The 24,500-nt window shown below is 46.0% G+C and overlaps 1 protein-coding gene and 1 long non-coding RNA gene across 4 annotated transcripts; both read left to right on the forward strand.

Moving 5' to 3' along the window:
* The first annotated feature begins 954 nt into the window (after positions 1-954).
* Positions 955-12,533, forward strand: gatad2b (GATA zinc finger domain containing 2B). Its single transcript, XM_077008832.1, is given in 14 exon segments — positions 955-1,024; positions 1,027-1,106; positions 1,108-1,310; positions 2,337-2,415; positions 2,417-2,464; positions 2,825-2,956; positions 4,197-4,325; positions 4,664-4,834; positions 4,923-5,061; positions 5,064-5,288; positions 5,400-5,602; positions 5,697-5,807; positions 7,666-7,879; positions 8,217-12,533. Coding segments are annotated over 14 exon segments (1,941 nt in total). The 3' UTR covers positions 8,354-12,533.
* Positions 12,534-12,771: 238 nt separating this feature from the next.
* On the forward strand, positions 12,772-22,822 carry LOC143516918 (uncharacterized). Of its 3 annotated transcripts, XR_013131823.1 has the most exons (4): positions 12,796-12,890; positions 16,160-16,515; positions 17,628-18,932; positions 19,744-22,822. It is a non-coding gene; the product is annotated as an uncharacterized LOC143516918 (long non-coding RNA). The 3 variants fall into 3 exon arrangements; XR_013131824.1 differs by having other exon boundaries at positions 12,772-12,878; positions 16,160-18,932; XR_013131822.1 differs by having other exon boundaries at positions 16,160-18,932.
* Positions 22,823-24,500: the final 1,678 nt, after the last annotated feature.

A 24,500-nucleotide genomic window follows, 5' to 3' on the forward strand; every position in this document is an offset into this window, starting at 1 on the left:
GGCCTGGGTCCCCCAACTCAGACTTCCTCTCGGTGTCCCACCACCGTGACCGCGGCCACTCGTCTCACACCGGATCTGCTTGCCGAGCAGATGAAAGATTTATCGCAAGGTCGCGAGGAGCCTTTTGAAAGGCAGAAATGTGTCCCCCCCCCCCCCCCGCCCCCCCGGATTAAATCATATAGCAGACAGTGTTTTTGAAAATAAATTACATGTTTGATAACACTTAAATTCTCAAGGTTCTTAGTTGAGACGGAGCTTTTCACCTCCAGCAGAGTTTCCTTTGCTTTCTTATAAAAAGAAAAGAAAAGCAGAAATCTACGAGCTTTCAGACGCTCACCTTCCATTCAGACCGCCGGCTTTCATTCGCCACCAAAGCTTTCATTCGCCAGAGAACAGAGACTCGGGTAATTAGATTCCTCGGCATAAGAGTTGAATTCTCAATCACAGTAATTAGAACCCCGGAATATGATCCCTTGGTGGATGTAAGGTCACAACAACCCCCACCCCCTGTGAGTCAAAGTTTGAGGCTCTGTGTCGAGGCCAGGGGTGTGGGTGGTGTCTGTGGAGACAGGGCGTGGATGTGGGCGGTGTCTGTGGAGACAGGGCGTGGGTGTGGGTGGTGTCTGTGGAGACAGGGCGTGGGTGTGGGGACGGTGTCTGTGGAGACAGGGCGTGGGTGTGGGTGGTGTCTGTGGAGACAGGGCGTGGGTGTGGACGGTGTCTGTGGAGACAGGGCGTGGGTGTTGGCGGTGTCTGGAGTCGGGGCCGGGGTGGGGGTGGGGGACCCTCAGCACCTCCATGTGAAGTGACTGTGTAGTTAAACGGGTAGGTGGGGAAAGGTCCCCCTGGCCCGACGAGAGGCCGGCAGCGTAGGAATCCCACCACCACCACACTCCAGCCTGGCTGAAGGATGCAGATGACATGGTGCTGACGTGTTTCTCTCTCTCTCCCAGGATGGAGCGGATGTCCGAGGAGGCGCTGCGTCTGAACCTGCTGAAGCGGGGTCTGGAGGTGGCCGACGAGCGGAGGAGGCGCTGGCCAAGCGTCTGAAGGTGGAGGGCCACGAGGCCATGGAGAGGCTGAAGATGCTGGCGCTGCTGAAGCGGGAAGGACCTGGCCGTGGCTGGAGGGCACCGCCGTGGCCGCCCTGGCCGAGGGGAAGGGGGCGGGCGGGAGCCAGGCCCTCATGGGCATGCCCGCCTACGAGGAGAAGATGAACGCAGCCTGAGGGCGGCGGGTCACCCTGCGCCCGGCAAGAACGGCAAGGAGAACGTGCTGGACGAACCGGTGGACATGAGTGCCAAGAGGAGGTGAGGGAAGTGCCAGGGTGGCTCCTGGTTAAAAAAAATTATTTTAAATGGTGTACAAAAGTTGTGTCGTAGTACTGGCCAGTGATGGCATAGTTACCTTGAAAAAGTAATCCGATTACTGATTACCTCCTTTTAAAAGTAACTTAGTTACGGTACTGATTACTTGATTTAAAAGTAACTACGTTAGATTACAAGTTACTTATTAGTTACATTCAGCAACAAAATTATTTTTTTCAATACTCACTTTATTGGAAGTGCATTTTTAACAGTAACAATGTATTGAAGCAGGTTCGGTAACCGAGGCAGAAACTGCTTAATTAATCCAAAACTCCCCGAGAAGGGAAACTTTATTGATAACGCAACCCTGGGCGCGCGCAGGCTCCGCCCCCCAGTGTCACTTAAAGGGCTTAAGACTCCTTGAGTGGCCAAGTGTCCGTTAGGAGTAGTAGTCGCTACAGTATCTCCTGACATTACGTTTGTGTAGCTGCGCGGTATTATTTGTAAATTTATTTGTAAACGTAATACAAGCGAACTGTTCAGTCAGACAGCTATTTGTTGTGAAACTAAATACCCATTACAATTTCAAGCATTTAAAAAATATTTTGTAAATACCATTACAATTTCAAGCTACGTTAGTCAAAATTCCAGCACTTTTCAACGTGGGAACCCAAAGCGACATTAAAATTGGTCAGGTAAATGTTCCTTCCCCTGTTTTTGAGGGGTGTTTCTTTATACTACCCACATATCGTTTCGGGAGAACACTGAGCCAAGAAGAAAGCAAAAATATATATTTTTATTAGGGAAAATAAAAATAGTAACGCACAGTTATGTGGTTAAGTAACTTTAATCTGATTACTGGACTGGAAATAGTAGAGCGTTACATTACTCGTTACCGAAAAAAGTGGTAAGATAGAGTAACGCGTTACTAAGTAACGTGTTACTGACATCACTGGTACTGGCACTATGTCTTCACTGTGTGGCGGTCAGGAGAGAATGTGTAACAAGTTCTGGCCACTCTGTCGGCAGCATGGAGCGAGAGAGACGCACCCCGTCCCCGGACGTGATCATCCTGTCGGACAACGAGGCGTCCAGCCCGCGGGGCACCCCCGCACCCGGAGGAGCGACCCCACCGTCCCAACCTGGACATGTTCAAGGTCCGTTTCCCTCCCCCACCCCCGCATCGCCGGTGCTGTCCGAGGCGCCGTACGCCCCGTCGGGGCCGCTCCGCTGGGCTCCCTGCCAGGCGGCACAGCAGTACGCCGCAAGGCCCACCGGGTCGTTAGCGTGATTAGGAGTGATGAAGTCACTCTCCTCGTGCCCTGCACACACTGGCGCTGTGGTGAGGCCGCTCTGTAGCCTGGTCTCTGTTGGAAGTCCTCCGGTCAGACAGGGGGCAGGACACAGGAGGGGAAGGGAACGTGTCTTACGTCCTTAGAGGAATGGTCCTTCTTTTCACTGATTAGTGTGTGTGTGTGTGTGTGTGTGTGTGTGTGTGTGTGTGTGTGTGTTTACAGGGGAAGACAGGTGAGGAGAGGCAGCAGGTGATCAAAGCCCTGCGGGAGGAGCTCCGTCTGGAGGAGGCCCGTCTGGTGCTGCTCAAGAAGCTTCGGCAGAGTCAGATGCAGAAGGAGAACGTGGTTCAGAAGGTGGGTGATCCTCTGGTTCAGAAGGTGGGTGATCCTCTGGTTCAGAAGGTTGGGTGATCCTCTAGTTCAGAAGGTGGGTGTTCCTCTGGTTCAGAAGGTGGGTGATCCTCTGGTTCAGAAGGTGGGTGATCCTCTGGTTCAGAAGGTGGGTGATCCTCTGGTTCAGAAGGTGGGTGATCCTCTGGTTCAGAAGGTGGGTGTCCTCTGATTCAGAAGGTGGGTGATCCTCTGGTTCAGAAGGTGGGTGATCCTCTGGTTCAGAAGGTGGGTGATCCTCTGGTTCAGAAGGTGGGTGATCCTCTGGTTCAGAAGGTGGGTGATCCTCTGGTTCAGAAGGTGGGTGTTCCTCTGTTGCAGAAGGTGGGTGATCCTCTGGTTCAGAAGGTGGGTGTTCCTCTGGTTCAGAAGGTGGGTGATCCTCTGGTTCAGAAGGTGGGTGTTCCTCTGATTCAGAAGGTGGGTGATCCTCTGGTTCAGAAGGTGGGTGTTCCTCTGGTTCCTCCGCCCTCACTTCCCCGAGCCCCCGTGAGGAGGAGCACACGTTGAACCCACAGCCCGCCTGCTGAAAAATATACCGTTGGCCCCAATTAAACAGCGAGAGGTCCGTATCTGTCCAGGGAGGAGAGCAGAGCCATCGTGATCCGCAGCTCTATGAAGAACCGCTTAATCCGGGCCACAGTGGAGCCGTCATCACTCCTGCTGCTGGATGCTTGATCTGTAGAGGCGCTTTTTTTGATTGAATTTTGTGTTTTCAGACAAGCTGCTATAGACATCTCAGATTATGTAAAATCGGGATTGACTCTTTTTTTTTTCTTTTTTTTTGTCCTGTTCTTTTTGTTTTTCAAGAATGAATTCATGCTTGTAGTTTTGCCCCCTGTACCATTACAGTGGCATACCTGCCGGGGTTGTATGGGGTGTGTTGTGACTGGGTGGGTGCTTCATCATCGCTCCGCTCCACTGTGCCTCTGTGGGGGTGGGTGAGTTGGGGGGGTTACCCTAGTGCCCCAGTTCTCTCTGTTCTGGTGTCCATCTCCCCGTGTGGAGGTGAACTGTTAGAGAGGTTGACAAGGTCATGAATGGAATAGGTTGCATCACCTTAGGATTAGAACAGAAACTGTATATTTGTGCCCTAAAGGGGTGTGTGTGTGTGTGTGTGTGTGTGTGTGTGTGTGTGTGTGTGTGTGTGTGTGTGTGTGTGGTGTGTGTGTGTGTGTGTGTGTGTGTGTGTGTGTGTCTCCAGGTTCCCGTGGTCCAGAATGCTCCCTCTTCTGTTCAGCCTTCACCCATCCACAGCTCACAGGGGCTGGCAAACTGCCCACGAGGCCCGCCATGCCACACCTCTGAGCCCCAGAACCTCCGCACAGCACAGGTGGGTGTGGATGTGTGCGCCTGCATATTTTACTTTAGTGTCTTGATGTTGCAGTAAATATTTGATCGATTTGTTCCAATTGTTTTCATTTATATTTTTCAAGCGATTGTTAACAGAAACTCTTAATGAATTGTTTGTTGTATTTGTTTGTATACTGATTTGAAAACCTAACCTAAATTATTACAAGAGATTCTAGATCCTGTTCCCTCATAAAGGAACAGTAGTCCTTATGTCCCATGTGGCTGAAGTAATGATGCGGAAATAAAGTGTACACTGACATCTAGTGGTGGCGCGTTGTACTGCACGTCTTTATTTATGTCTCTGCGTGTTTATTCCAGGGCCACACGGTGATCAGGTCTGCAGCCAGTGCCTCCCTGCCGCCCATGATGATGTCCCAGCGGGTGATCGCCCCGAACCCCGCCCAACTGCAGGGTCAGAGGTTACCCTCCAAGACCGGCATGACCCGTCCCTCCACAGGGGGCATGAGCAATGCGGTGAACTACCAGCAGGTGCGACCGCCTGGGCATTATTTACCCCCCCATTACCATTATTACCGTGGCCGTCCCGCTGAGTGACGTTTCCTCCCTGCACTAACAGGCGGCGGGCCAGCAGGTGGCAGCGTCGCAGCGCTCCGGCTCCTCCACAGCCATCTACATGAACCTGGCCCACATGCAGGCGGCAGCGGCAGGCGTGGGGGTGGGCGTGGGCGGCGTGGGGGCCGTCAGCCCCTCCACGCTGCCGGGAGCTCCAGCGTGGGCGGGGTGGGCGCGCTGGGGGACCAGGCCAGCAGCCAGGCGGCCGCCAAGCTGGCCCTGCGCAAGCAGCTGGAGAAGACGTTGCTGGAGATCCCTCCACCCAAGCCGCCCGCGCCCCTGCTCCACTTCCTGCCCTCGGCCGCCAACAGCGAGTTCATCTACATGGTTGGGCTGGAGGAGGTGGTGCAGAGCGTCATCGACAGCCAAGGTGAGGAGGCCACGCCCCCCCCCCCCCCCCCCCCCCCACCCCCCCCGGCACACACACCCCCTAAACATCAGCAGGGCACTCAGTTACACAAACACCCCGTTGTTGTGGCAGGTAAAATGAGGGGCTCCATTGCCCGCCTGGAGCCGTTCTTCTGTGCCCAGTGTCGGACGGACTTCACGCCCCACTGGAAGCAGGAGAAGAGCGGGCGTATCCTGTGTGAGCAGTGCATGACCTCCAACCAGAAGAAGGCTCTGAAGGCGGAGCACACCAACCGGCTGAAGAACGCCTTCGTCAAGGCCCTGCAGCAGGAGCAGGTGGGTGGGTCTGCTCCACCCCCCAAGCACAGCACCACCTGTACAGGACACCAAGCATCAGCTGACTGTGTGTGTGTGTGTGTCTGTGTGTTAGGAGATAGAGCAGAGGCTGCAGCAGCAAGCCGCTCTGTCCCCAAGCTCCAACCAGACTGTACCCTCCGTCAGCAAGGCTGAGAGTATGATCCGACACCAAGCCCTCCGACAGGTACCCGCCCTCTCTCACGCATAATCACCACTCTCCTTAAGCCCTACGACAGGTACCGCCCTCTCTCACGCATAATCACCACTCTCCTTAAGCCCTTCGACAGGTACCGCCCTCTCTCACGCATAATCACCACTCTCCTTAAGCCCTCCGACAGGTACTGCCCTCTCTCACGCATAATCACCACTCTCCTTAAGCCCTCCGACAGGTACCCGCCCTCTCTCACGCATAATCACCACTCTCCTTAAGCCCTCCGACAGGTACCCGCCCTCTCTCACGCATAATCACCACTCTCCTTAAGCCCTACGACAGGTACCGCCCTCTCTCACGCATAATCACCACTCCTTAAGCCCTATGACAGGTACCGCCCTCTCTCACGCATAATCACCACTCTCCTTAAGCCCTCCGACAGGTACCGCCCTCTCTCACGCATAATCACCACTCTCCTTAAGCCCTCCGACAGGTACCGCCCTCTCTCACGCATAATCACCACTCTCCTTAAGCCCTCCGACAGGTACCGCCCTCTCTCACGCATAATCACCACTCTCCTTAAGCCCTCCGACAGGTACCGCCCTCTCTCACGCATAATCACCACTCTCCTTAAGCCCTTCGACAGGTACCGCCCTCTCTCACGCATAATCACCACTCTCCTTAAGCCCTCCGACAGGTACTGCCCTCTCTCACGCATAATCACCACTCTCCTTAAGCCCTCCGACAGGTACCGCCCTCTCTCACGCATAATCACCACTCTCCTTAAGCCCTTCCCCTAATATTCACAGTGCAGGTGCCACCTCCACCTTTTCCTCAATCGTTACATCTACATCCTCATACCGTAACATCTATGCACACGATGATGGCCCGCTGGAGAACCAGCAGTTAGCTGCAGTGTTAATTTTGACAGCAAATATTGACTAGTTTTAGTCTTAGTCTTTTGACTAAAATGTCATTTAGTTTTAGTCATAATTTAGTCATTGGAGTTGTTTTTAGTTATAGTCGACTAATCAAAAAGAATTTAGTCGACTAAATATAAATAGTGTAATAGTCATGATATACACTTACACAAAATGAAACATTTGTTAACCAGTTACAGTGTATTGTTTGTATAATATACACAAAGACAGATTTCTAAACAATTTTATTGAGCTGAACTTAGTTATTGAGCATAACAATAATAAACCATTGATGACCAGTAGGCCCGCTCTACCTGAAAAGCATATGTAGTTTATGAACAATACATATTACATTCTATATAAAACTGGGTGCCGTAAAAACAACAATGCCGTAGCCTGCAGATGTCGTTTCATTTTTCCCGACATCATCGTCCCACATGGTTTACACACCGTCTTGTTTTTCTCAAAGTCAACGGAGAAATGTCTCCATCTTTCTCCTATCTGACATTGTCGAGATAACTTCGAGTTGAATTTCACGAGTGACCACAGTTCACAGGCTAGTGTGGTCTTCCCGGGTTGTGTGTGATGTGAAGACGTTAGTACTGATTGGACGGTTACTCAGTTTCTTCCACCTCTCTGTGTACGCTAAAGAAGTTACGGATGGATCTCTTCTTAACTTATCCCTACCTTTCACAAAACTAAATCAGGTCTGATTGGATGTCGTTGCTGGCCAATATTTTCGTCTCGTTTTTATTCGCTGACGATAATGTCCATTGATTTTGTTATTGTTTTTATCCCTTCGTTTAGTTTTTATTTAGTTATCGTCTCATTTTCGTCATGAAAAAAAGGTTTGTTGACGAAAACTATTAAATTTCACAAAATTATTCATCAACGAAATTAACACTGGTTAGCTGGACTTGGCGGAGGCGGTTCCTGGCGCTCCAGGTTAATGGGTGTGTGGGTGTGTGCAGGCCCCACAGCCCCAGGCTCAAGCCCTGCAGAGGGGGCTGTCCAGCTCGGCGAGGGGCGTGCTCTCCAACTTCGCCCAGGCCTCCCAGCTTTCTGTGGCCAGCGGCCTGCTGGGCATGAGCAGCAAGCGCTGCGGGGGAGGAGCCATGAGCGGTGGGGGCGGAGCCAGCAGCCGGACACAGCACGACAGCCGCCGGCAGATCTACAACATCCCAGGTGAGAGAGACACACGGCAGGGGACACACACGGCAGGGGACACGCACGGCAGGGGACATACACGGCAGCAGGGGACACGCATGGCAGGGGACACGCACGGCAGCAGGGGACACGCACGGCAGCAGGGGACACGCACGGCAGCAGGGGACACGCACGGCAGGGGACACGCACGGCAGGGGACACACACGGCAGCTTCCCCATGCTGCTTCTGCACCAGTGACTGTCCTGCACCAGTGACTGTCCTGCACCAGTGACTGTCCTGCCTAGGTGTTTTGGATTTCGGTGTGTTTGATCAAACCTTCCTCTGTGGCGTCATGTCTCCTGTCCGTTGGCCCAGGTCTCAACATCGCCTATCTGAACCCCGGGGGCGTGGGAGGCCACAAGGCGTCCAGCCTAGCGGACCGACAGAGGGAGTACCTGTTGGACATGATCCCCCCGCGCTCCATATCCCAGTCCATCACCGGCCAGAAATGAGCAGACCGCCGGCCTCCTTTGGGATGCCTGAACGCGCATACGCGCACACACACACACTCACACACACACACACACTATCATAAACACTCACACACATACGTATATACACTCTCTCATGTGCACACAAACGTGCACGTACACACACACACACACACACACACACACACACACACACACAGAGTCTGCAACCTTCACCCCCGTCGCATGCAGTGCCTGTCCGTGTGCCTATCCAACTAACCCATGAGAACGACTCAGCCAGCCAGATGGTGAACACCAGACTGTCAGTGCATTTCAACTTCCATTTCCAACTATAGCAAAGCTCTTTATTTCAACTTATTATTGCTGTTATCACAACTTAGTATTGCTGTTATTATTATTATTATTATTATTATTATTATTATTATTATTATTATTATTATTATTATTACTTCTTCTGTTACAGGTATTCTTATTATGATTATTAGTAGTTGTAGCATTTTTTTTGGCCTGTTATTTGCTATCTTGAGGGAGAGGGTCAGATTACAGGGTCAGTTGAAATTCTGTTGCTCTCTACCTTCCAAACTTTTCCCCGTTTGCACCCTGTAAGACGATGAACAGTTGCTCTCGTGTTATGAAAGCCCTTCTTCTGTTTGCTAAATACAGCCCACATTGAAGCATAGGACTTTAGCTAAGCTATCCGCGCGTCCTGGGCTCGGCTAGCCCCGTGACCGAAGGCCTCTGCAACCACGGCGAACACGTTTGGAAGCCGCCGCCTCTTCGGGAAGAGACCCAAGTTGACAGAGAGAGACGGACTTTCCTGGCAGACTGACTCTAATGCACTGAGATGCTTGCGAGGTCCCCACGGTGTCCTGGACTGGGGTGGACCCCCCCCCCCCACCACCATCACTGCTGGAGGACGATCCCGCTCCGGCCGGTGGGCACCTTGTCTCTCTGCGCACGGCTGGCTCGCGCGATGCCCGGCAGCCCCCGGCAGACCCACCCCTGGCACCCCGAGAGCTCCTCCCCCTGGGGGCGTGGTGTGTTGGTCTGCAGAGGGAGGAAGTGAACCACAGAGTTACATCACGACAAACTTTATTCCCTTTTGAGTTTTCGATTCTCCTTCGGTGATCTTAGTTTTTCTATCTTTGTTTTTTGTTTCTTTTTGGCGGCGTCTTCTGCTGAAACGGTTGCGTATCTGAAAGGTACTTGCCACAGGAGACGATAATCATTAAAAATAGTAGTCGGAAACTATTAAAATATCTATATGATTTATGTATAGATTCTTAGTAGAAGAAGGTTTAAGAGGAGATGCATATATCTATAACGGCATAGACAAGGATCAATCAAGCGTGTTGGAGCAATGCACGAAGGGGCCTCCTCCACAGGGAGGCGCTGTTCTCAACGAGAACAAAAAAAAAGAAAAACAAACAAACAGGAAAAAAAAAACATTTTTTTTAGGGAGGGAAAACATTTCGAAAGAGGCGAAGAGTGTTGGCCTCCTGAGGTGTGGATGCCACCAGAGTCTCAGCGAGAGTTAGAAGATAGACCGTCGTGTGTCGAGCAGTGATTTGGTAGACCTGCCGTTGAAGGCCTCATTACCGTCCTGACGTGGCGAATCACTCCGCGTTCCGGCGCAGGCTACAGAGAGGCGGAGGGGGACATTGCTGCTCGCCAGCGACAGCAGTGTTTGGTCAGTATGCAGTATTAGCGATCGGGTGGGTTTGATTGATCCGAATCGAAGCGCTTTGTCTCGGTGCTGTCCAGACATCCAGACGACCCGTCCTTTCCTCACTCGTAGTGAATAAGCACTTGACTTGTCTCCTCTGTCAGCTGCGTCATTGAGACAGTATGCATAGCTCTTTTTTCCAGGAACATGGGTTAGTGCGATTAGCTTGCACATTGATCATAGTTACATGGATCTGTAAAGGTTATGAGATTTGGGGGGCACACTGCAAGTTTGAGCACTTACCGTGACCGTTCCGTTCCTCCAGCCTTATCCTGTACCGTGACGGCTGGCTCCCCCTAGCGGCCACCACGGAGAACCACAGCATGAGCCCGGGAAGCTGACCCGCTCCGGGTTCCTGGCGTAGTCACGGTTGGATGCGAACCTGGTCGGTTCAGTTGTACTGTTTTGAAGGCCGTTTGTCATGTTACTGCTTGTAATGGAATGATGCAACTTTTAAACAAGTCATTGAAAACTACCTTGGCTTTGATTCGCAGGTGCAATATTAGACGGTAGAAAGTTTACTCTTAGAAAAGATGATCTAGTTTCCGCGTGTACTCTATTAATCACCCCCCTTTAGTAAAGACATTCAGTTTATTTTTTCTTTCCAAACTGTGTTTTCTATGTGCTCTCAAGGCAAACCCAGGACCTGTATAGTCACTCTTCTCTCTCTCCTCTCCTCTTTGCCAGACTGTAATGGATGCTTCTATATACCTTTGTTGATATCGACCGGTTAGATTTTAAAATGTCATTTTCTAGGATTTTTAAAAATTAAACTTACTTTGATGACTCCTCAATTAAGTTCAGTTTGGTTTGTTATTTAATTTGTGATCTTTCATACAAAAAAATCAAATTTAATCTAAAAAAAAAAAAAGAATGAGATGACAACCCAATATTTGCGAGGTCAGACATAATAATGACACTGTACAGATGCTTTCTTTTCTCCCTCGAATAAAAAAAAATAATGAGATGAAATTAAAATGGTTGTATATTGTGTAGAGAAGCAAACAAAAAGCCATGAATATTGTGAAGCTTGTCATTTCGTTTTGTGATCACTGTGTATTATTGTGTAACATGTGCAAAATGTACGGGATTATACTTCTCTTGGTTTTGAATGAGCTCTTTTTCGATGCATTCTCCTCCCTGCCTGTCTGGTTTTCTAGTATTTAGTATTAGCGAAAGAAAAAAAATAATCCTGGTGTAGTGTTTGGTTCATTCTGCAGTCTTCGGTCTGGGACGTGATGGGATATTTTTGTATATGTTACTTTTTGTGCGTGTTGCTCTTTTTTTTGTCAATAACATTGAAGTTAAACCAATGTTCAGTGAATATTTCTGTAGGTATCCCATGCGAAAGTGTCAGCCTCCTAAGACCTGCAGTGGATCAGACATTTGACAGTATTAAACCACACCCGACCAGACTCCCAAGTACTCACCTGGAGATGCTAAATGAGGCAATGCACACGTTTTCTTCAGTTACCTTGAGTTGAATTACAGGGTGTCAGTGACCCTTTTGGGAGACTATGTAAATTCTCATTTTCTATTTCACCTGATATAAAAGCATTCTTCAGTATGCCTCTTACTCATGTTTCCCCCTAGTGGGGAAGTTTGCAATGCTATTATTTTTGTTTTTCATGATAAATTGTATACATTGTATACGTCTACAGTTTAAAGAAAACTTTTGGTTTCACTGTTCTAATGCTTATGCTTTCAGTTGAGTAAAATCTTAAGAGTGGGACAATTTTGCACACTTTCAAGTATTGAATATAAGGATAGTGACATTCTTTCAGGTTTCACCGTCAGAGTAAGTGTCCATAATTTTCTGATTGGACAATCAGCTTTTCTGGAGACGAGCGTTTTAGCACTGGGGTTTACGTCTCTCCACTGTGTGATGTCACTCTAGAAGCCACATCATTCTTTCAGTACTTCGTCATTCTTGTATTCATCTGACTTTTTTCCCTCTAATTTGTTGTAATTTGTTGCAATATATAATTTGTTGAAGTGGGAGACTAGGGCTTGGGTAATTTTCTTTGATTTTTAATTTTCATATATTTTGAAATCTTTTTTTAAACACACTTGTCTGCAATTCCACCAGTTTTAATATTCAGAACTTGGCAATATGTAGATCTGTTTTGTTAAGAAAATAAAAACTGTAATTGAGTTTTACAAAAGTGTATAAATTATATGAACAACTGGGTATTGGCTTAAACAAATGAATTTGAATCAAGGTTAAAAGTTAAAAGTGCTTTTTGTCAAGTTTTTATTTTCATTTGGAAAATTTAATCCAGACCTTTTGCACATCCTTGATATTTAACTGTCTAAAAAATGGAGATGAAATGAAAAAAAAAATGCTGTTTGATTACTGCCGGTTGATTAACAACAATTATGCATTGACTGAAAAAAAAATAAGCTAATTTTGGAGGAAATAACTTTGTAATATTTATCTCTTGCAAGCTATGTTTAATAAAGGATGGAACAGTTTACCCCTGGCAATGAGTCTCTTTTATACATCATTTACATCAAATATTATTTTGCTGTTTAATGTCTGTCTGTAGTTTTACTTTAGGGCAGTTACAGTAAATATAACTTACAGTTGTCCCATTGCAGTTACGAGGCTGGTTCATTTGCTTTTTCAGCCCGTAACCCAAACTAAAGTCATTATCCTGCACTGGTGTGTTATGACTGTCTGTGCAGGAGCTGCGGAGACCCGGAGGCGTTTTTAGCCCCGTTAGCGCGCCGAGCGGGAAGCCGTAGACACTGCTGCCTACAGGACAGCACCTGAAAGACCTGAAACCCAGCGGGACTCAGTCAGGGCCGAGCGGGAAGGTAAATTTCAAGGTCAGAATGCAGAAGGATAAGATGGTTGAACTGTCAGCTCCACTCCCCTTCCCAATTTTCCAGTATGATAGTATACTGTTGCAATACTGAATATGCTGCGTTATGTTTAGGAAAACAATTTCCTTATAGTGCTATTGCAAGTGGTAACAGTATTTTCCAATGGTAAAATAGTTAAGAATACTAGATTCCGTCTTTTGGGTTTATGTCTCTAGAGACTCATGCTTCCTGCCCAGCTTGGGTAGGCTAGATCTACTGTGTGCTTACACCTTGAGTGTATGCCTCCTGGAAACCTGCCAGTAGAGGGCGCTCTTTACAGTGGATGTGTCTTTATAGCCTGGCCCTGCTGGTCATTCTCTTTATGCATAACCTTGTAATTTTACATATAATGGTTCATATTAGCTACCCGTGTATTCATGCACAGACCTCCTGCCTGTATGCATGACTGAGTGGGAGACCCTCCTGTATTTGTATGTTAATGCTTCTGTTTAATAATTACAAAGCAGTATCTGGAAATCAATTCTGTAAGACAGTGCAGTTGTCTCAGAGAAGGTGAAATATGCTCTCTTATTCTCATGTGTCAAAGTTTCATTGCAGTATCTTGTATGCTGTAAGCTAGAAATAGAGTTCTTTGGTGGGCCAGAAACAAGAGAATTTCAGTAGTTCAGACAAGTTGACACAAAAGCATATATACATTTTTTGCTGGTGACTGCTGAGAGAATGTCAGGGACCTTGGAGATGTTTCTCAGTTGGTAGAATGCAGTTTTGTAAAAGTTACTTATTTGGTTTTTGTAGCTTTAGTCAGCCCGTGTTAACTAAGGTTGCTGTCAAAAGTAACGCCTTGGTTTCTGACAGTTTTAAGACTTCACAGATCTCTGCACACTGCCAGTACATTTCTCAGTTCACCATTCCCAGTAACTAGGAATTTGTTTTTGTCTTTGATTACAGAAAACTGAGAAACATCCCGGGTGTTTCTGCCCTCTAGACATTTGAACGAGGAGCTGATAATCCTTCACGACTCTAGCTAGAGACATACACTGTGGCACTTTGCTACTACTGGAAGAAGGGATTTCATGTTTCAGAGTTATCTTGGCTAGTGAGAGAATGCTAGATGAAAATGCAAGATGCTCGAATGTATGAGCTAAAAGCACAATATAATTTTCATATATTAATGATCACAAAGGTAAGACTGAAACCAATTCAAAATGGAACTGAAGATGGCCAAGTCGGTTTTGTAGCTACTTCAGTGTTATCTTGTGACCGACAGCATCTAAAGTGGTGCTATCTTCCCAAAGAGATGGGCAGTTTAGGCAGTTTTTCTGCATTTTGTAAAAGGTGTCCTGTACACCTAACCCAGTGGCCGAATGGTCACATGACCAGCCCCCATGTTCTGGTGTTCAGCCCCACACTCCTGCATGCAGAGCCACCCATGTCACCATCATCCACACATTTTGTGCGGTCATAACAGCGGTGGATGTTTTCCTTAGTATCAGGGCTGCCTGTGTCCTGCCAATTTAAACAGGGCTCCGCCCCCAGAGGCATCGACATCATTACGCCGGACCGTCTGAGGCAGAAATGAGTTGGTTCAGGTGCACCGGTGCTCATCTGTAAGAGTGACAGAGTAGTGAGTGGAGCAGAGCGGTTTCAGGACGCAGTTAGGACGTGTTATCTTGGAGGGAGTGTGCTTATCTCAGTCTGCATAGTTAGGGACATGCGTCCACATCTGGATGCGCTTCAGAGGTCTTCACTGTTCTCATGCCAGATCAGACAATAGCGAGTGATGTTTTTGATGATTATCAGAACTATTCTTCAGCTGTTAAGAGTCAGAACATGTAATACTGACAAAAAAACCACAAAATAACAACTGAAATGGTAACTTTATATGAGAAGTTAAAAAATGTTAACATACACCAGTGGCATTTTATTTGTATTTTGTAAGTATTTGGGAACGTGTCATATTCATAATGAAAAGGTGTAATGTAAATGCCTCTTTCTCTTCTTCCCACACATGCACAATCAACATTCACAAATATATGATTCCTTCTGTTCACAGATTTACCTCAGTCCCTCCATCATGGCTGGTAGTTTCAGACTTAGTTTCACTTTTTACACCCTCCCACAGGCATAATCATACATTGTGTAATCAGATTGTGTAAGATTGATCATAATAGACTTTGAGATCTGTCACCAGAAGTACTTGACGTTGTTCTTCCTCATGTTATTAGACTACAGTTACTAGATTACAGTAATTCATATAGATGATACACCATATCCTGCCTTCCTTGCTATTTTTTCCTTGCTAATCAATCTTAATTCACATCATATCCTAATGTATCCTGATATTATCTGAAACCAGGCTATGGTGTTATGGCAACCACGAGGACAACGAAATCCGTCTTACTGGCCTCTCGTTTGTGCTGGCCTGATCAAGCCCTTTTTGGCTTCAATGTGGTAAAGAGTTAATCAGTACAGTTTTGTGAGTCATAAAACAATTTGAGCACATTGCTCACTAAAAGAGCTTTGGGACTGGAGCATTATCTTCTTCCTGTCATCCACGCCTCTGTGTGCTGATGTTTCTGCCTGGGCCCCATTAGTCATGGCGGGAGAAGCGCGTGAGGAGTGAGCGCGGGTCAGAGGTCGTCACTGCTCTGGAATGTGGCCTCCAGTGGCGAACACTCCCTGACGTTTGGCCAGCTGCTCGCCTCCAGACCTCTGACAAGGCCCGACCTGTGACGGACTGCCTGTCTCCTCACGCCCCTTCAAGCCCCTTCCTCTGCACTGACTGGTCCACAAACGCTGTTTTAGGGTGGATTTTCTCCCACTGAACAGATTTCTTTGGCTATTAAGCATTAACTGATAACACGGCAGGTGTTTTTTGTGTATTACTGTATTCTGTATTTCATTCAGTTTCGTCGTAACCATTGCAGTATCCTTCACATATTGAGTTGTTTCTGAATTTCAGGTTTTAAACCTGCTGCCATTGGAGGGCAGCCTTGAACAATATTGCTTCTTAACTATTAAGTATTGGACTTGATGCCTATTGTGGAGTATAGGGTATTCATAGTGGTAATTTTTACTTATTTCCTGATTTGATAATCGCTGATATACCTTTCTTAGCATAAATCATCTGTTCCATGAAAGCCTCTGAAGATGAGATGCATAACCGAGTTCAGATAGTCTGTGCAGAAACAGGTCATTTTGTCAGCAGGGAGTGCAGGAGTATTAGCCGTGGAAATGGAGAGGCACTCACAGAGATTCACATTTGGTTGTAGTTCCCAGAGTCTACGTCTGTGGAGCAGATCCAGTCCTCCATCCGTTCATCTCCACGTTAGCAGCTTATCTGAGGAGAGGCAAGATGGCATCATCACGGCTGCTGGAGACAGGCCTGTACACCCGTTCACAGCACACACTCACTCAGCCATTTCTCACAACTGTTGTCTTCATGTTGTTCTTGGTGTAATTTGTTGTTCTTAGAGACAATTTACTGTATGATGTCAGAAGATGATGAGCAGGGCGAGGAAGGGCATTCCTATTTGTCGAGTAACATCCAACGTGGATTGTTCTGGAAGCCCATATGATAATATGTTGAGGTTATTTAAAGTCCATCAGTTATGCCTACCGATGAAAGGTGGGTCATCCATCAAACCTCCCACTCACTCTGTGGAAATGTATGACTTTATTTATTATATTTACTACTTACAATACAATTCTGTCTGTTTAAGTTCCTTAGCATTGAACACTTTAGAAAATATAATTGAATATAATGAAATCTGTTTTTAGCCAGGAGTGTATAATATCTGATGGGGTCAGATGGGCCTTAAAGTTAAATTGGAGTTTAAATGGTAGTTTTGGGGATTAGGGATTTGGCATCTACCCAGGAGACATCTGAGAGGTTTGCTATTGATTTCTTTTCAGTCCAATTAGCAAAATGCTTTTTATTGTACAAAAGAACAGAAGTGCTCAGTGTTTGGTGTACCTTCCTGTCTCTCAGTTACGAGACGGCTCCATTAGCCCGTTGCTAGCAGGCTTCTAGGAATGGCCCAGTTCATATCCACCTTCATCAAACAATTTTAGCATTATGTTTTCTCTGAATAGTTGTCTAATGAAATCATCGCACTGGCGGATGCTTACTCCCATGGCCATGTATTTTCACTAGCCTTTTCTTGTCTTTGGTTCGTAGAAAGCTCATTCTTCAGAAGCAAAAAAAGAAACAAGCTTTTGAAAGGTTGACACTGATCAGGTTAACCTTCCACTATTATACAGGCCACACCCTGAATCAGAGTTTCCAGTGTATGAACAAAGAAAACACAAAGGTATCCTGGCTTATCAGTAGATGTAATAGGCTACTTCTGTACACAGAGCTTCATAACAGTCTATGCTATAGTGCATTATCCACTGTATACGGGTACAGTGGCAGGTCGTTGCCATAGCAGTTCCCGGGGTTGGGGCCATAGGTCATCGTGCCTTTGGCTCAGGTGTGCTGGGGTTATCTTATAGAGGTCATCTGACCCTACACCCTGGATGCCAACCTATGATACTTTGCACACAATATTTCCCCAGGTTTATCTTTCATTTATTTATTTTATTTATTTATTTATTTTTTATTTATTTATTTATTTTATTTATTTTTGTTTATTTTTCAGGTTTATCTTTCACTTCTGCTTTAGTTTACATTCGTGCATATTGCTTGATTTGTGTGTTAACTCCTATTTCACTGTGAGGTGATTCCCTTGCCTACAGGTGGGAGGATCTCTGCTTCCCTGCTCAGATAACGGACCAGCACCCACATCAGGCCCAGGAATACCGGGACTGCCAACCACAGTCCTGGGAACATCGGCATTGTTGTGTCTTCCTCTTTTCTTCATTGTTTTCCCTGCCTCTTTTATTTTTCCAACATAACTAGAGATAGTGTATCTTTGGAATGCTGGGAATTTGAGTAGCTTATGCAGGAACATGTCCGTGAGGTCCGTGTTGACCCAGCCGTGAGAGGGAGGAGCTGGAGAGTGATAAATGGTAACGGGTGGGACGTGGGGACAGAGTCCTGCTGGTGCTCACTGCTTCTCCCTGATGTAAGACTTCAAAAGAAGAATGAACAACTGTTATTTCATTTATATATAATTCCAAAGGTTCGTACTGGATGCGACTCGATCCAAAAAAAAAGAAAAAGAAAAGCTCAAACACAGAGAGCAAAGCACTTTTCTTAAAGAGCAATAGGAAAGAACTTATCAGTGTTCTGAAAATATCCACACATGCTTGAAATTGCACTGTGCTCATTGAATCTTTACTATGTTGAACAGAATCCAAAGAATTTCTCTTTGCTATTCTGCAATCACTCCAGACATTGAATATGACTGCCATACTTCACTTATAAAATATGCTGGTTATCACACACATCACACCTGCTACTGATAGAGGTTATTGCACTAGCCTGACCCTGACTATAACATTAGTGCCTGACCCTGACTATAACACTAGTGCTACTCAGAATCCAGCACCTCTGGTCCTGTATGAAATCTCTCATGGCCATCCAAAGATGATACGGAGCATGAAGAACTCCAGTGTTAGCATTGCTGCCAGCTGATTGGATCATGTCCAAGCACAGCGGAGTGAGAGCACTGTGATTGGGCACTTTAAGCTTTCTAGCTTAGGACTTTAGGTTAAGAATCCAAATACACACATATGACTGGTAAAATTAATCTGTGAAATGGTCACGACACATAAAAAATATCAGTTTCTAAGCAGTCTTCACAGCACCTGTCCCGTTGAGCATGTCACAAACACAGTATGAACTGGTCTGAGTTCGGCCCAAAGTTCATCTCAGCCTCTCAAACACACTACTGTTCTGCCTTAACAGGAAGCTGCTGTCATGGACGTTTGTGTCCATCACCATGGTAACCTTGCACAAGCCAACGACGTAACATGATGCAGAGGCGTTTCTTTTTTTTTTCTTTCCTCCACAGTAACCCCGGGTTGACGGAGAGGCCTGCTGAACTACGGCCCCAGAACAATGACTCTCCACACAACCTTCCACTGATCTTCCCACAAGTGAGCTCCTCACAGGGGGCCCAAACAGCACCAAAATGTTCCCCACCGCACAAGGCCCAGACACAACTATGGATTTTCCCTAACCTAATGCTCTCCATGATTTGAAGAACACTCATTCTCGTTAAGAAAAAAAAAGAAAAATCTTCACATTGCCCTCCGTAGACCAGCAAACAAAAGGAAGACACTGGTCTCCAGGGAGACGGGTAGCTGTAAACAGCACGTCCCTGGTGGGGAGGAGATGAATGACGGTGCACTAGAATGGTGATAGGACGTGGCCTGGTGTGAATGGTTAATGGTTCTCGTCCTGGGTAATGGCCCTTGGAGCTGATCAGTACTGATAGTCTACTGCAAGCCGGGCAACTCAGGAGCAAAACGATGTTGGTGAAAGGATAAACAACCCTTCACGACACATAGAGTGTGTCAGTCATACAGTGTTCAGTATCTGGTACAGGTCTTTCTAAGTGCTACAGAAAGCATGTTCTAATCAACTCAAGAATGGGAAGTGTGGATGTATATGGTTCATCAGAGTGGTGTCTGACGGGTGGGTGTAATGGGATGGTGCATGTGCTGACTGTAAGTGTAGGCTGTCTGGATGGAGTGGACCAGTCCCTCGGGAGTACAGTATAGTGGACACACAGTGGGGGGCAGTGTGGACCACCTGAGACCTGCTCTGCCCTAAAGCAGGCCCAGAAAAGCACTGCCATGTTTTTTATATTATTAAAAGCAGAATGCGTGGTTTAGCAATTGTCCTCACAGGACTGTCTGAAGGAGTCCTGACTGTCTGATTTTCATTCTCCGTTTGTCTTTACAGCATCTATGTCCACTTTAGTCTGGATGTCGCGGGACGGATTTCAGCGCTATAATGTCTTTGTTAGGGCATGACTTGGTGTGCAGTGAGGGAGGCAAACCTGAAAAGGATCTATACAAAAGGACATTAAAGACAGCAACAAGTCCCTGCACGTGTGATCAGCAGTGCCCTCACTGCAGGACAACATGGCGTCTCTTTGATGAGTTTGTACTTGACGGGCAAAAACTGATGGAGGATGGCAGAAAAAAACTTTCATTCAACGGACACGCACACAGTGGCAGTCTCTGGAAGAGCACGCGTGTGCCATTACTGACTCCGAGCAGTGGCGCGTGAAACGTCTCACGCACGCAGACACACACTGGCGCACCAGGAGGACGAGCGAATGGCGGCATGAACAGGCTTGAACGTTCACGAGAACCATACAGGCTCAATCAAAGCACAAACCACAGAGCCAAACACAGCCAGCAGCTGTGGCTCCAAGCCCGGGGTGGCTGTGTCTGAGGGGGGGCGCTGTGGCCGCCCTGCGGGGGTGGGACGAACAGCACAGTCACACCAACTCACCCTCCATCACCTGATTTAGCCCACGCAGCACAGAATTTGTACTTGGTCAGGTCTGAGTGTGCTGAATTTCAGTCACAGTGACGAACGTTACAGTGACAAACGTTACAGTGACTCACTGAGAGACGAGAGTGGATATTTTAAGATAGTTTAGAGCAAGAAGAAAATGTGCCAATAAAGCATTTTATGTGGTTGCTTCAGCCTGGATCAGTCAGCTATTATTTTAGGTTTCAGTGCCCAAAATGTTCCTAATCAGTGCAGTACCATTAATTATATTATATGTTAGTATAGTATATTAATAATTTAGAAATTAAAACTACCACCTCATCTTCATCTCAGCAGTTTCAGACACTGTATGGATAGCTTTTGTCACATCTTTGATACATAATAGGTATAAAAAATGTGACTTACAGGAATATGTCAGACAAAATTTCTTATTTTTCCTATAGTTTTGCTTGAAACGCTGAAATTACCTGTCTACTACTTCTGTGTTTTTATCTCAAACCACATAGTTTCCACGGCTCTGAGGAAGAAGCCCAGCATTAGGGCCCACATAGCCATAGCACATTTATGTCCACAGATCTGGGGGCGATGTTCATGAAGAAATGTTACCTCTAACCCTGCCCTGTACGCCTGTCTCTTCCTGACTTCTAAAGAGGGAGCAGTTAGTGTGAAGAGTTCAATCTGTCCATTCCCACAGAGACGGTGGTGCTATGAAAGGAGAGTGAGAGTGGAACCACACTCTGCCATCTGCTCTCCAGGAACCATCTGCTCTCCAGGAACCATCTGCTCTCCAGGAACACTGTTCACTGCTCCTTCAGAGACTGTAGAGGTCTGATAAAAGAGAAAGAGACTGCTTGTTCTGTGATAATGGCCCACAGATTCAAACATGTCTGCCTGGCTTCTACCTTCTTTCTTTCTTTCTTTCTTTCTTTCTTTATCTATCTATCTATCTATCTATCTATCTATCTATCTATCTATCTATCTATCTATCTATCTATCTATCTATCTATCTATCTATCTATCTATCTTTTAGCAGGGGCTATATCTTCCATGTGTTCTTCATGACTTTAAGCCCCCATAACCATCCCACTTTCAGGAACTGGATGGATCTACTTCTCTTTCTTCTCTCTTGGGGGAAACAGTCCTGTGGTGCTCAGCATGTTGAAGGTCAGCGTCCTGATTCACTCTATTCCTGGTTTCATACGTACTTGTGAAATCTATATAACGTGATTATATTGTCTTCATTCTCTGATTCATACATGACACATATGTAGCTGGTTGCCTAATCACTGAATCATATCTTCAGGACTGCCAGATTGTGTTAATGAGGGTTTTGCTCAGGCAGGCCCTCAAGGTTAACCCCAGCCCACATGGGCTCACAGTGCTACAGCGTTACGGTATGAGCAACCATACAACACTACTGCAGCTACACGCTTTATTTACTATAATGTGAGTCAGTGCAGTTGGGAAAGTTAGCTTTGAATTGGGCTTCTGTGTTGCCCGGACGATTAGTAATGACAGGCCACTGTGTGCGCGTGTGTGTGTGTGTGTGTGTGTGTGTGTGTGTGTGTGTGTGTGTGTGTGTGTGTGTGTGTGTGTGTGTGTGTGGTGGGGGCAGTTTTAAGCAGTACTCTGTTTCCTTATATATTTGATGTTAGAATGTTGGAATGTATGCTTTCTGTCATTTTTAACCAGCCTCCCAGTTTTTGATAAACTTCAAAAACTGCCAAAACAATGTACTCTATACAGTGATATGAACCTGCTTCTGTTGCTTTGGTAAGACACCACAGCCAGGTCAAGACCTGCCCCCGATCCAGGGACGAGGTGGTGTGCTCTGGATCATGTGTAGCTACTTGTTCTTGATGCTTTTCTGTCACTCTGTTACAAGCTCTTTGTAATCTTTGTCTCTGTATGTAAAACGCTACAAGATTTTTCAGTGTTTGTGTCCTGACCTGTCAGTCCATGAGGCTGAGTTGTAATTTGCATTGTATGATTTATTTTTCACTTCCAATAAGTCTTCAATGTGTCATCGATAAGACAAATCTATCCCTGTCCTGAATTGTTCATAATTTGTTCATGAACAGAAAAGATCTTCATGATTGAAAGTATAATTTGTTCTCCCAATTCTGTGGCCGCTGGCTGTCTGTCAGGTTGTTTGCTATTAATAACCTCACCAAGGCATCAAAATGTACTGAACTGATTTTGACATGCTTTAAAGATTTGGCTCTGTAATTCATCTACTCCAATGTTTGAGCGTGGTGATGACCTGCTTTGCAGATGCCTTTAGTCTCACCTTGTGCAGAGAGACAGAGACCAGCAGCAAAATGCACATGTCGAATCAACTCTAGAACTGTCATTAACACTCTTGTGCAAGAATGACAAAATACCACAGAGCTGCCTGATGGTAGTGTAATGGAAACTCTCTACTGTTTACTGCACACAGGTATTTGAAATGCAATGAAGAACAAGTCACTTCGTGTTGAAATTGCAACATGGAAGGAGAGGGTTGTTCAATGCTGTTGGCTATTATTTACTACAAAGACTTAAAATTTTTCATTCTTTTCATGTTTATGGTGTGTTGCCTAATATATATATATATATATATATATATATATATATATATATATATATATATATATATATATATATATATATATACAGTTGTGATCAAATTTATTCAACCCCCACTAAAATAAAGTGTTTTGGCCAGTTTGACATTGATTTTGATCATTTCAGTCATCTTATTTACAATTATATCAAAGAGGCACTTATAAATTAGACAAACATAACATAATATTTATGATGGAATAACCACAAATGTCTTTACTGTGCTCACATCATTATCAGTTTTATTCAACCCCCTAGTGACATTATTTTTTAGTACTTAGTACAACATCCTTTTCCAGTTATGACAGCTTTCAAGCGTGAAGCATAGCTTGACACAAGTGTCTTGCAGCGACCTATGGGTATCTTAGCCCATTCTTCATGGGCAAAAGCCTCCAGTTCAGTCACATTCTTAGGCTTGCGCACTGCAACTGCCTTCTTTAGGTCCCACCAGAGGTTCTCAATTGGATTTAAGTCTGGTGATTGCGATGGCCACTCTAGAATGTTCCAGCCTTTCATGTTCAACCATGCTCTAGTGGACTTGGATGTGTGCTTCGGATCATTGTCCTGTTGGAAGGTCCAACGTCTCCCAAGCCGCAGGTTTGTGACTGACTCCATCACATTTTCCTCCAAGATCTTCTGGTACTGAAGGGAATTCATGGTACCCTGCACACGTTGAAGCTTTCCTGTACCATTAGAAGCAAAACAGCCCCAAAGCATAATTGACCCCCCGCCATGCTTCACAGTAGGCAAGGTGTTCTTTTGTTCATAAGCCTGGTTCTTCCTTCTCCAAACATAGCGCTGGTTCATTGTCCCAAACAGTTCTAATTTAGTTTCATCTGACCACAGTACACTGTTCCAAAACCTTTGTGGCTTGTCCACATGACTTTTGGCATACTGCAGTCAACTTTTCTTGTTCTTTGGAGTCAGCAAGGGGGTGCGTCTGGGCGTTCTGGCATGGAGGTCTTCGTTATGCAGTGCGCGCCTTATTGTCTGAGCTGAAACTTCAGTGCCCACATCTGACAGGTCTTTTTTCAGTTCCTTAGCAGTCACGCGGGGATTTTTCTCCACATTACGCTTCAGGTAGCGCACAGCAGTCGCGGTCAGGATCTTCTTTCTGCCACGACCAGGTAACGTTTCCACTGTGCCCTTTAACTTGAACTTGCGAATGATACTTCCGATAGTGTCTCTTGGAATATTTAACAACTTCGCAATCTTTTTATATCCATTGCCATTCTTGTGAAGAGCAATAACCTCTTCTCTTGTCTTCTGGGACCATTCTCTTGCCTTCACCATGCTTGGAAACACACCAGTAGATGTCTAGAAGGAGCTGAGTATCACAGTCCTTTTAAATCTGCCTAATTGGTGCTTATCATGCTTGATTGCTGCTCGTTGACATCCACAGATGTTTTCAATACCTGATGGAAAACACTGGAATGAACCTCTGTTCTTAGGAGTGGTAGTCGTAAAGGGGTTGAATAATTGTGTCAATGAAGAAATCACAAAAAGGCCATTTAATACTTTATGACAAAAAAAATTGATGCTATTTTAGTTGCATTTAGTTCTTTAACAAGTCCTTGTAAGATTTCATTATG

Source organism: Brachyhypopomus gauderio, chromosome 6 (assembly GCF_052324685.1).
Source record: "Brachyhypopomus gauderio isolate BG-103 chromosome 6, BGAUD_0.2, whole genome shotgun sequence".
Lineage (NCBI taxonomy): Eukaryota > Metazoa > Chordata > Actinopteri > Gymnotiformes > Hypopomidae > Brachyhypopomus > Brachyhypopomus gauderio.